The sequence below is a fragment of the Boleophthalmus pectinirostris genome, unplaced genomic scaffold (assembly GCF_026225935.1).
Source record: "Boleophthalmus pectinirostris isolate CB_2022bp ecotype Guang Dong unplaced genomic scaffold, ASM2622593v1 HiC_scaffold_4, whole genome shotgun sequence".
Classification (NCBI taxonomy): Eukaryota; Metazoa; Chordata; class Actinopteri; order Gobiiformes; family Gobiidae; genus Boleophthalmus; species Boleophthalmus pectinirostris.
The window spans coordinates 33,822,669-33,838,975 of NW_026571353.1; the positions used below are offsets into that span (position 1 = coordinate 33,822,669).

At 39.9% G+C, this 16,307-nt stretch overlaps 1 protein-coding gene across 2 annotated transcripts in view; it reads right to left on the reverse strand.

Annotated features, from left to right (window-relative positions):
* frmd3 (FERM domain containing 3) overlaps positions 1 to 16,307 on the reverse strand; it is a 161,348-nt gene that overhangs the window by 73,257 nt on the left and 71,784 nt on the right. For both annotated transcript variants that reach the window (XM_055161663.1, XM_055161664.1), the window contains exons 4-5: positions 8,395 to 8,473; positions 4,348 to 4,445 (exon numbers count right to left, since the gene is read on the reverse strand). In XM_055161663.1, the coding sequence (XP_055017638.1) occupies positions 4,348 to 4,445; positions 8,395 to 8,473 (177 nt within the window). The remainder of the gene's footprint in view (positions 1 to 4,347; positions 4,446 to 8,394; positions 8,474 to 16,307) is intronic.

Genomic DNA, 16,307 nt, shown 5'->3' on the forward strand with positions numbered 1-16,307 from the left:
AAAACTCGATATTTCATGATAATTATGACAAAGTTTACCTCCAAACTTGCCTGGAGTTTAATTACACCATAATCTCTATCCGTATAATTAGCCGTGCGACAAAGTGGGACCTGCCCTCGTTAACAGAGCAGCCAATGAGACGCAGCGATACAGGATTATTCAGCCAATCGCGCGCCGGTCTCTGGGGACGTGAGCCAATAAGAGACTCAGCTGGCTTCCACAGTTAATCCCTATCAAATTGAGTGGCTCCATATTAAACGTTCCCTCTAATTAGGCAGAACTCGGTCTATTGGTTTTCCCAGGGCTCGTGCTTGGGTTTATAACACAGGATTACAGGAGCAGAGTGAGGAGACGGTGCAGAGCAGAAAGAAGGATAAGTAACAGGATTTGTACTTGCTTAAATGGAGAGCAGGTCAGGAGGGTGTTCACGTTAAAGCCACGAGTAAGACCGAGGTTTTACTGTGAAGTTTATCAAGCACGTGTAGCGTTTAGAGATTCACCGATACCGATACTGGAGTAATTGGCGCAGATATTGAAACATGAGCTGGTTCCATGTTATAGGTTAGACCGATATCCTGGTTGGGCTTTTAATTGGATGTAATAAGACTATTTACGGACTGATTTTGGCTTAGAATGTTTGAGCTTTTATTCATACAAAGCTGTTCAGAAGTGATTTGAAGGATAAATAACTAGGGATGGGCATGATTAATCGATTAATCGATAATTGATCATTAAGAATTTCCATCGATTACGTTGATTTTAATCAACAAACCGAATGTAGGTTGCTGTGACGAAACAGGTGTGTACATGTGTCTCTCTGCACTCAGAAGGAGCGAGCAAACAGAAACATTCGGTCAGTCTGCAACGTACCGAAGCACAAATTCGTATTTAACAATGATTTGTACAAGAAATTCCACGCTTTCCATTGTGTTCGGGACAAGTTTGAGTCCATGTGCACAGTGTACAAAGCAGCACATATGTTTCTGTGTCCAGTGGGAAAAAGTTTTGCCAGGTGAGAGTCGCTCAATGTCGATGACGAGTCCCCACCTCCCTCCCCCCGTACGGTGTCCTGGTTTTAACAAACGCAAATCTGGTCACACTAACCTGTATTCACCTGAGTCATGTCTTTTAATCCGACAGAAGTTGAACCGCATCAGCGACACAAGAGCTGTAGTTTTATCTTTGCTTAGTTTATGCAAATTAGCAATGCGGTTTTAAATTTTGTTTCTGTGAGAGTTGCGCAAAACGGATTGATGTGGCTCTAGAGTCGTTACGGTTTATATGTCGTAAAGTTGAGTTTATTTATGCAGATTAGTAGTGCAGATAGTAATAATAATGATGATCATTTTAATATAAAAACGTTAATGATTAATCGATAATCGATCGTTAATTCTTCCTAATTCTTCCGACAATCGATTAAGAACATTTCATCGAATGCCCATCCCTATAAATAACACAGTTGGTTCTCTTGTGATGTGTTTTAACTGTGATATCTACACTGGTATCGGCAAATACTTAAAGTCAGAGTATCGATGTTGCCCCTGGAACTGAAAAAGTTGGATCAGCAAATTGCCAGTAGAGCAGTTTTTGGTTTGTTTCCTACTTTATTCAGCTCTCATGAGGGAAAATCAATCTCTAATGTTCACTCCTCCATCACTGTCGGTGGAGCAGCCTGTGGGGAACCGTGAACTCAGGGACTTATCTCCAGATCTAGACTTGGTCAGGACCAACCGGCGAGCTCGGAGAAAACCACCCAGACACAGCGAGAAACTGGCAAATTCCTCCCACAGAAACAGGAATTGAGTGGTGTTTTTATTGTGCAGAGTTAGTGCTCGCTAGTCTGATTCATTAGGCGGTTTCACTTCGTAGAAACAGTTTGACCTCGCACCATTAGGATTCGTTCACTCAATGGTAGGCGGGTACTTTTTTTATTTAACCAATCACTGCTGTTTGGTGATGTGATGTATGTGATGTGCTGCTAATGGAGCTAACTGGTATATTAAGCTTTTCCCAAATCCTGTAGGAAGAAGGATAATAACTTCTTTCCCCTTGATAAAATTCACCAAACATTCTCTTGTTCCAGCTTTACATCCTCAATCTCGGGAATCGTTGCCTACACAGACTGTATGGCTCTTTGCTGATTGGCTGGTGCCCGAACTCACACTTCCGGGATTCTTGCAAAAAGTGTAGTGCAGGGGTGGGCAAACTTCTTGACTCGAGGACCAAAAAAGGGTTTTAAAATTTGACAGAAGGGCCGGACCAGGAGCAGATGGATGGAGTTTTTTAGTAATCTACCTCGTAAGAGAAAAAAATAATATGTGATATGTAGAAAATATATCCCATGTTGTTGAAATATCACATAATTGAAAATCATTACAAAGCATTACAACAAAATATCTGTCTTTCAGGTCCCACGATATTTACTATTTATTGAAATGACTTTGAAAAACACTGAATATTATCAAGTTTGCCGCGTCGGATTAAGAAGATTAAAGGGCCACATATGACCCCCGGGCCGTAGTTTGCCCACCCCTGGTCTAGTGTATTTTGATTCCTGACCTAGTCGCTAGAGAGAAATGAAATTGAGCAGAGGCAGTAGGTAGCGCTGACTAAGTGTTCACCACTCAGCCACCATAATGTTTTATCTCTTGGATTTCCCTTTTAATATATATTATTATATAATACAAACTATTTTGTGATAATAAATAAAGGTACAATATGTAACTTTTTTTAGAAGGGGGTACATCACCTGCTCGTCTTATTGATTTTACTGTAATTCTTCCCAATATGGTATTAACTTATCTATTAAGCAATATGCAGTATTATTCAATAACAGGTGACTGGAAAAAAAACTTTTTTTGGTGGTGTTACTGCTCCGTCGTATAGGCGAGTTTCATTGTTGACAAAAGCGCGCGTTGCATGCTGGGAATTATTTTGGTCGGCGGCAAGAAACAGACGGAAGCACGTAAAGGGTATTGATCCCTGTTATTTATCCACTCTAACGGCAGAGGACCCAAGACCATTTGACCAGAAATTGGTCATAAGCATCGACAGACGCCAAATCACCCTTTTCAACCCCGACAAAAGGTGGACCAAACCAAATTTCTGGTCAGAATCGCCAACTACCTGGACAAATATTCACTTGGGCGATATCCACAATGACTTGGTGGAAACTCCTGGGCCATTCACAGCAGAAAAGATGAAAACCTCCAAGAGTCTCGATGTGTTGTTGAACTTGTTGCTGTCCACGGTTTGTTAGGATCTTCTACGTTTGCTCTGCGAATGTTTGAAAGCCGTTTAATTCACCGTTAGTGGTTCTTTTCACTCAGAATACGAAAAAGACATTTTCCTTCTTCCGTGCTTCTATTTGTGCATCCGATAATGCAGCAGGAATTTACCATTATAGGGATAAATACGTGAGGTTACGCACTGTGTTTGACCGCTACCATGTTTCTTGCCTCCGACTGTTACAACCCAGTGCTAGGGACAAAGGAAAGTAACACAAACCAGATATGATGTAAAGTAAACGGGTTTTATAAAGTGATGTAGGTAAGTACAATGACAAAAAAAAACATTTTACATGTGAAAAATCAGAATTCCCCAAAGTTAACTAAACCACTCCTAAACTAAGGTAGCTAACAGCAACAAAAAAAAAAAACAACTGCCCAAGGGACGAGCCAAACTGGCAAAACTAAAATTTGTAGTAATATAAACACACTTTACAATATCAAAGAGAGACAACTAACGAACGTCTACAGATGTGAGGGGCGAACTGAAACTGTCATCCAGCCGCCAGGAGGGACAGACGCACAGCACTTTTATTGGTCGAGGTGATTGATGTGTAGGGATTGGAGGAACGGGACGTCAATCCTCCAACCACAGCACAAGGGACGTCGGAGCCAGCCCACAGCGTCGGAACCACGGCCCAACAGTCAGATAGCAGGTACCACACAGGACATGCAAATACGGAAGATACACGCGGTAATACAAACGGGGAGCGCCAGGCGATGCGGAGCCGGAGACAGACCGCGAGCCGTAACACCGACCAAAATATTTCCCAGCATGCAACGCGGGCTTTTAATACCAATGACGTCAGCTGAAACTCGCCTATTGCCAGCAACAACAAGCATGCTAACAGCACACCAGCATTAATCCTTTGTTTGACAGCGATAAAAACGATTAAACGCAGAAAGCACACAGTGGTCTCATTATGATACAAGGAGCTGCTTTTACAATATCAATATCATTTTATCTAATCTATATGAAGCAATAACAACAACAACAACAAAAAAAAACCTGAGTGAGTGAGTCTAAAATAACACTGTGTCCCATTCGTAACACACTCACCTTGTATTATACAGGCTCCCAGGTAGGCAGCATCAGCGAAAGGGCAGAGCAGGCGGCCATGATAGATGTCCCTCTTCAACTGGAGGTACAGAAGATACCTGCACACACACACACACACACACACACACACGAGGACTCAGTGTAGTGCCTGGTGAGATTTATGATTTGCCCCTCTGTCATGATAGAAACACGTTAAACAACACCGTGTGTGTGCGTCGTCCAGGTGGTTCCATTACAACAGAAAAATGAATTCTGTCATCTGGACAAAATGACATCGATAAGGTGCAAGTTTACTACATGTGACCGGCCGCTCCTCCAGACTCGATGGTCCTACTACGGTGTTGCCATGGCGATAAGAGAAACCTGACATGTACCATTACACTGCTGCTGTGTAGGAGCTGCTACTATGAGTTACCGGGACTATTCTGAAAAAGACGTCCAAATGAAACCTTAGATATTATAACAGCGCTTAGTTTTATGTTTTAAAATTTAGACTGAGGTCAGAGCACATAGTTTTGAATTTGTCCAGAAGCTTTAAAAATTGAGAGAAGATTAAAATAGGAGATAAAATAACTGCAAGAATCACATGCAATTCAGAAAACGTTTGCAGAGATCAAGTTTCGGGGTCAGCGCATTTTAAACAGAATTAAACGCAGCAGCAACATGGAGCCTTTGCCATTTGCTACTTGCAGAGTTCATTTTCTAGTCGAGAGTCTGCCCCTGGTTTGTTGTCTCCTTGGAGATGATATTCAGGGTTTCGGTTTCCAATTTCAAGATGACATTTTGAGGAATTTTAAAGTTTTTAGATTCTAGATGGTTCTAGATTTTCAACCTTTCTAAAAACCTTACTTTGCCTGGAATGTTCCACAGTATGGCATTAAACTCCAAAGAGCCACAGGACAAAGTACAGTATTTTCCAGACTATTGAGTGCACCTGAATATAAGCCGCATAGACTAAATATTAACACATTTTTTAAAACTGTACATATATAGGCCGCACCTGAATATAACCTGCAGGTGTCCACGTCTTCAAGAACGTTTTCATGTTCGGACCGTCTGCTTTTATCGCCTCTGAAAGATTTTGTCGTCTTTTTGCGTTGATTCAGTTCATCAAACTGCCGTTGCCAACGTCTCATCATCGACTCACTGATGTCGAGCTCACGTGCAGCAGCTCTGTTTCCTTATTCCACAGCCTCATCAATCATCTTTAACTTAAAAGCTGCATCATCTGTATTCCTTCGTGTGTTTTCCATGAGGAGGGTGTGTGTATGAAGCGCAAAATAACTGTTCAAAACACAATCAAATGAGCATCTTCCTCACAACATCTCCACTGCGCATGTCTCCTACAGAAAGAGTCTCTGTCCTGTCTGTATCATGTCAGAGTCTTGGAGGATTTCAGCAGATTACAGACTCTCTCGGGGGCGGGGTTAGTTCTGTCAATCAGGTATGAGTGGGCGTCCGGCTACTGAAGTTAGAGACGTCATTTACGCACATGGGTAAGACGTATCCCCCTCACTAATGTTCATTTAGCATCATAACTTATTTTATCACAAGGCCATAAACTGTTTGAGTGCGCTGACAACATCTCTAGCTAGTGTAGCAACTTCATATTAACCCTAGATCAAAGTGTAACCGCACAGACAGCGACGTTTTCTGCACTCAAGCTGCGCGTATCCTCTGTGTTACCAAACCATAGACCGTAAATATCATGGGTGTCAAACTCAAATTCACAGAGGCCAAAATTAAAAACTGGGACTAAGTCATGGGTCAAACTAAATATTTACTGAGAAATTTCAACAACATCTGCATGCTTTCTCTTCCTTTGAGATATGTAATGTTAAACCTTTTCTTATTAAAATAAATGTTTAATAAAGTTTCACTTAAACACTGAATCCAAGCACAATATAAAATCAACATTTTAAATAAATAATTTCTCTATAGTCTATCTGTAGCCAGCGAACCAGCTCTAATACATATTTGATATAATCTCACGGGCCAAATAAAATTATATCGTGGGCCAAATTTGGCCCCCGGGCCTGAGTTTGACATGTCCAGTTTATACAAATGAACAATGTGCCAAACAAATAATATTCAAATATATTCCATATATTCACCACATCATTTTCTTTGCCGCATCTGTTCAAAGTGTGAGAAAAAAGTAGCAGCTTATAGTCCAGAATTTACAGTTTTGATTTTGGCAATAGAAGCGTCTGTAATTCAATAAATGCAAGATAACTAAGTATGTTTAATGCCCTACTGTGGAACATTTCAGGCAAAGCAATAAGAATAACATCCCCATGGTGACCAGTAAGTGATGACAAAACCTCCTCTAGAAAAGGTTACACAGTGCGCCTTTAAAACTGCACTCGGTCGTGGAGCCCTGTGCGTTTCCACGGAGACGAGGTGATGCTGCGGGTTAATCTGGGGACACCTGTTGCCGTGGTTACGGGTGTGTTTTTCACAGGTCGGTGCGGAGAGAGGAAACGGGAGGTCTGGTTTATTTATGAGGCAGCGGTCTGGAGCATTGTCCTGTTTAAAAGAGCTAAAATAACACGACCTTTTACAGCGTTTGTCCTTCTCGCAGACTCCCGGGACTCCCCTCACGAGTCGCAAACAGAACACAAACGCACACTGGATTTGTGTAGAGAGAAGTGCGCATAGGGACGGGGAATAGACCAGGCCCAATATCAGAAATAAAAACAATTATACTATAACATCTGATTTATTATTTGAAGGTCAACAAAATTTAAAATAATGCCTAAATCTGGTATTTTCAACCACAAAAGATGAAAAAAACTTAAAGAGGAGGTATCATGCAATTTTCAGAGCTTTCTACCATAATGTTGTTCTACCTTTTAGCGGTCTTTCCCGGGCCCTATTCAAACCCTCATTATGATTAGCTGTAAGATTCTGTGAAAACGCTCTTTTCTAGAGTTATTTACAATCTGCACGTTGAACAGGAACCTACTTTTTAAACATATATCACAAATGTAATCCCAATCTCAATACTTGTTACAAAAACTACAATTAACATATTTTTGTCACACTTTTTTTCATGGTTTGGGTGTTTCCTGCGACTTATACTTAGACTTATATATTAAAATTTTCACACTGAAGCGGCGAGAGGTTCTAGTCTTGTGTGTCAGTATCTGCTGCTCCTGTTCCTCTTGTACCACTGTCACTTCGCTCTACTGCGCATGTCTCCTGCAGAAAGAGCCTCTGTCCTGTCTGTATCATGTCAGTCGATCGCAACATTACTTCTGCACCACTGAAAATGTAAAACTTGAACAAACTTATAAAGACGACTGAGAAGACTGAACACAAATGCCCCCAACAACAAAATCAAGCTGCAAGTAGTGAAATATTCAGCTGAAAACAGTAATCGAGCAGCAGGAAGAAAGTTTGGAGTGAGCGAGAAACTTGTGACACTGGGAGGGTGCGACATGAAACATTTCTGGAAGTCACTGGATGGATGGACAAAGCCTGGACTTCAGTGACACCGAAACCATCCTGTCGGGATTCAGAAAGGCCAGAATAATTCTAACTGGAACTGATGCTGAGTCAGCGACACAGAAGAGGAAGCGGCGTCTGTTTACCTCGGGAGGTCGCGGAGTTGCTCAGAAGTGACACCGAGGACGAAAAACTGAATAGATTTAGTGATTTGGAGTGAGATGGGGTTTGTTAAACTTGTTCTGTTGTTTATGTTATAGTTTATCTGAAGAACTGTTCATATGTGACGTTAACAGTCTGTTGTTCTCTGTTCTGTTGTTTTTACTAGAACTTGAAATATCGGTTCTTGGTCTCTGATTTTATAAAATACATTTCCCCAAAAAAGTGCAATTTATAGTCCAGTGTGACTTATATATGCTTTTTTCTTCTTTATTACGCATTTTTTGGCTGGTGTGACTTACACTCTGGAGTCGGAAAAATATGGTAGATGTTTTTTGTTTTACTTCTACAATACTCAAAGGTGACCCACATCACTCACAACAACAACAACAGTGCCTCTCTCACATCACACAGACTTAAGTGTTTTCAGAGCAGTACCTGGTGAGTTCCTCTTTGATTTTCATTGGTTCGTGGGGGTAAAACTTGACCCGGAAGCACATGGTGTAAGGCTGCTGGGCTGCTGCAGACAGAAAACACAAGACAACGACTATTTAAAAACACAGAACACAGAAATTCGCTTCATTAATTACTGTGTCGGCCGATATTGTGATAACGAGCACAAACTCAAAAGGTCATTTAAAGGTCATATATTACACAAAATTTGACTCTTGTGAGGTTTTAGCCATGTTATAATGTTGTCATCTCATCAAAAACACACCTGGAGTTGCACTTTGTTTCAATCAAAATGCTCTGTTCCACCTTGTGATGTCATGAAGCCGTATTTTATATCATTTGAACAGGTCACGCACGCTTTTATTTCCTCTCGTTTAGACAACTGTAATACATTTTTTCCCGGCATTAGCCTCCACACACTTTCTCGTTTACAGTTAGTCCAAAATTTTGCTGCCCGACTGTTTACTGGAACCAAAAAACGTGAGCACATTACCCAGATTTTAGCGTCGTTGCGTTGGCTTCCAGTTCGTTTTAGAGTTGATTTCAAGATTTTATTGTTTGTTTTTTAAAGCTTTTAATGGACTGGCCCTACAGTACGTCTTGGACCTCGGACCGGAGTTCCAGCTCCAGGTCGTGGTGCCTAAAATGAGACTTAAAACTACAACCTTAAACCTTCTCTGTGACCGGCCCCAAACTCTGGAACGATCTGCTTCCCCACGTCCAAACAGTCCCACAGTGGAGAATTTTAAGTCTCATCTTAAAACCAGTGTTGGGAAGGTGACTTTTAAAATATATTCCCCTACAGATTACAGATTACATACACCAAAATGTAGTTTGTAACGTAATCCATTAAATTACTTAAAGTGAGTAACGTAATCTGAATACTTTGGATTACTTGATTTGCTGTAGAGAAGCAAAGACCAGGATATCGTAACATAAGATGTTTTATCTGCTAAAAGAAAATAAAAAGCCCAGACTTTATTTGACCGTATTAAAAATATTATTGACAGAAGACGAGGAGACACGGTCCACAGGGTATGGTTTAGTCCTGTTAAATCCTGTTTTAGTCCTGGTTTAGACCTGGTTTAGATCTAGTTTAGACCTGGTTTTAGTCTTGGTTTAGACCTGGTTTAGATCTAGTTTAGACCTGGTTTTAGTCTTGGTTTAGTCTTGGTTTAGTCCTGGTTTAGACCTGGTTTAGTCTTGGATTAATCTTGGTTTAGTCCTGGTTTAGACCTGGTTTAGATCTAGTGTAGACCTAGTTTAGACCTGGTTTAGATCTAGTTTAGACCTGGTTTTAGACCTGGTTTTAGTCTTGGTTTAGTCTTGGTTTAGACCTGGTTTAGATCTAGTGTAGACCTAGTTTAGACCTGGTTTAGATCTAGTTTAGACCTGGTTTTAGACCTGGTTTTAGTCTTGGTTTAGTCTTGGTTTAGACCTGGTTTAGATCTAGTTTAGATCTAGTTTAGACCTGGTTTTAGACCTGGTTTTAGTCTTGGTTTAGTCTTGGTTTAGACCTGGTTTAGATCTAGTTTAGATCTAGTTTAGACCTGGTTTTAGTCTTGGTTTAGACCTGGTTTAGTCTTGGTTTAATCTTGGTTTAGACCTGGTTTAGATCTAGTTTAGACCTGGTTTTAGACCTGGTTTAGTCTTGGTTTAGACCTGGTTTAGATCTAGTTTAGACCTGGTTTTAGTCCTTATTTAGTCCTGGTTTAGCCCAAAATGTGAAACCGGGAAAATACTACAGTGTAATCCATTTGTTTCAACAAAGTAACTGTAATCCAATTACCACTCACTGAAACAGTAACTGTAACTGAATATAGTTACTCACAATTTGTACTCTGATTAAGTAACTCCGGTACATGTAATCTGTTACTCCCCAACACTGCTTAAACCCACTTTTATTCTTTGGCTTTTAACACTGCATGAGTCGTGTGGTGCTCTGTGTCTTTTATTTATTTTATTATTTACTGCTATTTTATGATTTTTATGTTTTTTGCTTTTATTTGATTTGATTGGTTTTATTGTTTTAGGGCTGGTGTGAACAAATTTCAGCAATTTACCTTTTTGTTCTCTTCAATTTCTGATCTCTGTGCAGCACTTTGGAAACTGCTTTGTTTGTAAAATGTTCAATACAAAATAAAGTGGATTTGGATTTCAAGTTAACAGCGACCCATTACTTTAGTTCAGTAGAGATCGGCAATTCCAGGGCTGAATTCATCCAAATTATTCCAGTGAAAGTGTTTGGAGTTTAGTTTTTAATGAGGAAACAACATTATAAGATCAGAAAATAGCAAAAGACAGGCCCTTTCATATTTCCCTTCTTGATTTAGCCTGGAGCGAACTAAAGAGTCTCATTTGAGCTGTTACTTTGAACTGGATCCTGAAGCTGTTATGAAGCTCTCGCTGTGAACAGAAATGATGGAGCTGTAACATTCTGAACCAGAGCGTTTTGTCACTGCCGATGGAAACTCTCACCATGACTAAAGATATTTACTATGGGGCTTAAACTCTTCTGTGACCCACTTCTAAAAATAACACTCCAAATACAAACAAAGATACAAGGAAAACGTTTGATGTAACTCAACATTTTCGAAAATACACAAATGATTTCTTTTCTTTGCCATACGTAAACTACATCTGAAATATTAGTTTTCGTGGCATAGAAAAACTACGCAAAAATCAGGTGAAATGAGGAGCCAGGAATTATACTCAAATAAAAGGTACTTTAAAATAACATTACTCAAATAGAAGTACAAAGTATGATATCTGCTTAGGGTGACCAGATTTTCAGATCAAAAACTGGGACACATCCAGTTTGGGATGGTTGGTAACAGAGGTCACATCAAGTCGTTGTTTTGCACGTCTCAGGTCTTTCACCTCAAGTCCGAGTGACAGGCCACAAGGCTGAGTCAAGTCCCAAGTCATTAACCTTCAAGTCCAAATCGAGTCCCAAGTCCATCCATCCATTTTTTTCCGCTTATCCGGGGCAGCAGTCTAAGCAGGGACTGCCAGACTTCCTTCACCCAAGACACCTCCTCCAGCTCCCTCGGGACCCCGAGGTGTTCCCAGGCCAGCCGAGAGACACAGTCCCTCCAACATGTCCTGGGTCTTCCCCGGGGCCTCCTCCCGGTGGGACACGCCCAGCACACCTCCCGAGGAAGGCGCCCAGGAGGCCTCCAGAACAGATGCCCGAGCCACCTCAACTGGCTCCTCTTGAGGAGGAGCAGCGGCTCTACTCCGATCTCCTCCCATGTGACTGAGCTCCTCACCCTGTCTCTAAGGGAGCGTCCAGTCACCCTGCGGACGAAACTCATTTCAACCGCTTGTATCCGCGATCTCGTCCTTTCGGTCACTACCCAGAGCTCATGACCACAGGTGAGAGTAGGAACGAAGACTGACCGATCTTCACCACAAGTCCCAGGTCTTAGTCCATGTTATAAAGTCAAGTCTCAAGTCTTAAAAATAGTGACACAAGTCTGACTTGAGTCCAAGTCACGACTTGCAAGTCCCCACCTCTGTTTGGTAAAAATAATAAAAACTGACACAATTGTGTAATTAAGGAAAACTGTTCTGCACTCGGCCCATTCATGACTAACATTTGAGACAGTATAATCACATTTTCTTTGTGTTTTGGTCATTTTTAAGCAGCTTTTATGTATTTTACCTAAACAAATGACAATTTATGTCTCTCTTTACTGTTTGCAAGTAACAAATTGGTCAAAAATAGGGACAACTGGGACATTTCTTGTACAAATCAATGGTTTTGGATAAATCTTAAAAGAGATATTTTCTTCTGTCTATTCAAGTTTTGTGAAATACTTGAACCTCGACCAAAACATTCACAAGCACATTTTACACGTTTCTGATTCACTGCATTAATTTAGCATTAAGGTGCACTGTGTAACGTTTCTGGTGGAGGGTGCGTCAAACGCTTCATGAGATGTTGAGATGTTATTGCTTTGTCTGTAATGTTTCACAGTAAGGCATTTAGGGCTGGGTGTCATTAAGAAGTTACCAATACGATACGATACATATCTCGATACAGTGCACTTTTGATTTGATACGATATATTTCAAATTGAATTGATACGTGATACTGTGATACTAAAAGCCTTTATTAAGCCACTTCTTGTGCAAAGTTCATATGAAACACAAACATTTTAATCATCAAAACAGTGAAAATGTCAAATGTGTCGCATAAACGAGTTTTCTTTCTCTAAGCAAGCAACAAAACTGTATGGCTATAACAAAACTAGAAAAGCACTCAGAGAGCGCAGACCTCCGCCAAGGACTACCCCCATTTTGTATATAAATTGCGATAAAGTCTTCTGGATCAGATCCGGATCAGCCTTTGGAATATGAAAGAGGATCCCATTGTCCATCCCTGAGTCAAATTTCATGGGGTTTGGTCAATAATTAACCGAGATATTGAGAAACAAAATTTTTGGCCCCATTTACCACAATGTTAATTAAAATTTCAAAGTGATCCAGAATCCAGGATTTCTTCCGGATCACCCCCAAAATGAAATCAGTTCTTCCTTTTCACATTTCCAACAAATCCTGAAAATTTCATCAAAATCGGTCCATAACTTTTTGAGTTATGTTGCTAACAGACAAACAAACAAACAAACAAACAAATGCCGGCAAAAACAAAATACTCTTGGCAACATATCGATGCAGCAGCCCACAATATCGATACTGTATCATCACATTAAACGATACAATTAGGGGTTTAACGATATCCAAGTCTCATGATACGATATCGTCACGGTATGAACCTCACAGTACGATATTTACTGAGATATCATGGGGAAGCTCACGATATGATGGGGAGGCTCATGATTATGGATGTAACAATATCCAAATCTCTCGGTACGATATTTTCACGATATACATCTCACGGTACGATATTTATTGCAATATTTTGTGGAGGCTGCAACTTTTTCCTCTTAAAATGCTTTGACAAGACTTAATCCACAGAACTAACACTTAAAAGTGCTTAGAACTGTTATTTCTTCTTGTAGTCTGCACTGAAATGGAGCAAAGGATCATGGTCTATGTAGTTCTCACTGTCTTTTATTTAGCTATCACTGCACCATAACTTTTAATTTAAGTAAAAAGACTTGTAATTCGATATATAGTGATGGACCACGATATTATTGTGAAAACTTTGACGATACGATATCACGATATTTCGGTTATTGTGAAATCCCCAGACACGATATATCAATATTTCAATATTTTGCACATCCCTAATGGCATTAAATCTTTCAATCTTCATGGAGGCCAAACCAGGTCAAGTTACAGGTCAGATCTGTGCAGAGGCGACTTCGTTCACAGTCAGAATGTTTGTTTTTCTAGGTATTTTTAAGCACCTGTAATTGAATAAATGTAAAGTAGAGCTGTTTAATGTCACACTGTGGAACATTCCAGACAGAGCAATGACATAGAAACATAGAAACAAGCAGGTGACAGACCCACAACCAAAAAGTTACGCAGTGCACCTTTACTACTGCCAAATTTCTCATTTTTGTGAATTTTTTCCACCCGTATCTGCATCACATTTGAATAGAAGTTCATGGCGCGTTCACTGCAGCATAAAACTACACTCGCCGACAGTAAAAGCCAAAATCCTCTCCTTCTGTCTGAGAACTTGAGCTGCTTACACGCTTTTGTACGGAGAGAGAGAATTGTCCCAAAAGTGATGACGCGGACGGTGACGCTGGTCTCACAAAGGGACAATGTGACAGGGCACATGTGGGCGGGTTAGAGGAGCTGGCGGGGAAAGAGAGAGTTGCCAGTGCAAGTCAAGTCTCACAGGCACTGACACCGGTTTCTTTAGTGAAATATTAGGCCTGTCACCATAATGACTGTATAGATTTATTGTTCGATATATAAAAGCTGGAACAATATACAGCGTTTTGGGCTTAAATTTTTATTTTGTGCACAGTTTCTTTAAAGTAATGGAGAGATTTTTAGTTATTTTTGTTGTAATATAATAAGATTTTAGCTAAGTTGAGTCTTTTTCATGATACTGTCTATTTAAAAATGTGTTAACTGGGATAATCCTGCTTTGTGTCAGAGGTATAAAGTAGTTTCAGTATTATCGCAATATTTTTCTGTAGCGATATATCGTGCTTCAAAGTGTGTTTTCATGTTTTTGTGACAGGCCTATTATCAATTATGAGTTTAAATGACTTGAATTCACAGTATTACAGAGCCTGAACATTCGTTATTTCCAAGTACTTGAGCAAAATTTGTCAAAAAAAAATAAACAACTCAGCTCTTAAGGCTGCTACTAATTTGCCTGATTTTGGCTGCAATTTGCTTCTCTCTGAGTTTGAGGAGGCGTGACCCGACTTTTTGTCTTTGTATTTGAAGCTGCTGCGCTCTTCATGTGTGTGGAGTCACTGTCAGATCGTAACCACCAAACGTCCACAACGCTACGGTAACAGCCAATAAAACAGAGCGTCGGGGGCAAGATACAAACTCGGGAAATGGCGAAAATAAATATTATTCATCTCTCGTAAAGTGGTAAATTTAAAGTACAGCTTCTCATCCACATTATCCATAAAAATTGTTTTTTTTACACTTTAAAAATCATGTATCTGTAGTTTTGCACCACATTTCGCAAATAATAATAACACAGTTTTTACTTATATCTATATCCATATCTATATCTAAACTAGTGTGGTGTTCTGATCTTTACACACTTCTCAAAGATCTCGAGTGGTTTTACTGTAGACAGGAAACAGCTGAGGCATTCTCGCTCACAACTTTATATCCTGTGGTCTGCAGTCATATCCCACTGCAGTTTTTGCAATCCGAGATTTAAAATCTCACAAGATACTCCTCGTGTCTGTGGCGTGTGCTTTTTGTCGCAATCATTTAAGACTGAAAAATCGTGTAGTGTGTGGCGGCCTTTAGGGTCAAAATAAGTCTCCTGTGTACTGTCTGCATATAATAAAAAAGCATTTTATTATCTGAGTAAAGACTAATTTACAGTGAATAATTATGATGCTCAGAATGTGTTTGAAAAATAAATAACATGTTTGGACCAGTTCTGTTTTTCACATTTTCAATCAGTAAAAAAATGTGTGTGGGGAAAAAACAAACAATCATTTATTGATTATATGAAAAAGCCCTTTGTCCCACTTTTAAACTCAGATTAATTTATGTTCAGCATTTTGATTTTGAAAGGGGATAGGAAAAGAAATCCTCGCTTTGCTTTAAAAGTGACCTGGAAAGTCACCTGGGGGAGGCACTTCCTGCTGGGCGGGGTAAAAACAAAGCAGGTGTCATCATTTGGGAGAGACGTCTGTGCAGATTGTTTGATGCTTTTGATTTGAGTTACCGTATTTTCCGCACTATAGGGAGCTCTGGATTATAAAACGCACTGTTATTGAATGGTCGATTTTCGAACTTTTTTCACATATAAATCGCACAGGACTATAAGGCACATTAAACAAAACACAACAGTTAGATAAGTCAGTCAAACTTTATTTAACATGTTCACAATAACTCTCAACTTTGTTCAATTGTAATGCGTAAAAAAAGTTTTTCAGTTCATTCCTCCATTCCATTCCTCGTCCACATGGAATAATAAATGTGGCTAGAGGGATTTTTCACTGCACAGTCACTGTCTGCTCCGTGCATGTTTACGTGCGCTGCAAGTGGTGTGGCTTTGTAGTTTACTAAAGTCGTATTAAGACACCCAAATAAATTCATATATAAAGTGCTCTGGATTATAAGGCGTGCAGTCGTTTTTTGATTAAATTAAAGGCTTTTAAGTGCGCCCTATAGTGCGGAAAATACGGTACTGATTTTCTGCTTATTTGTAGTTTCTTTTGCGTTAACTCCAGAAGTCTGTTTTAAAATAAATATTGCCTGGTCAAA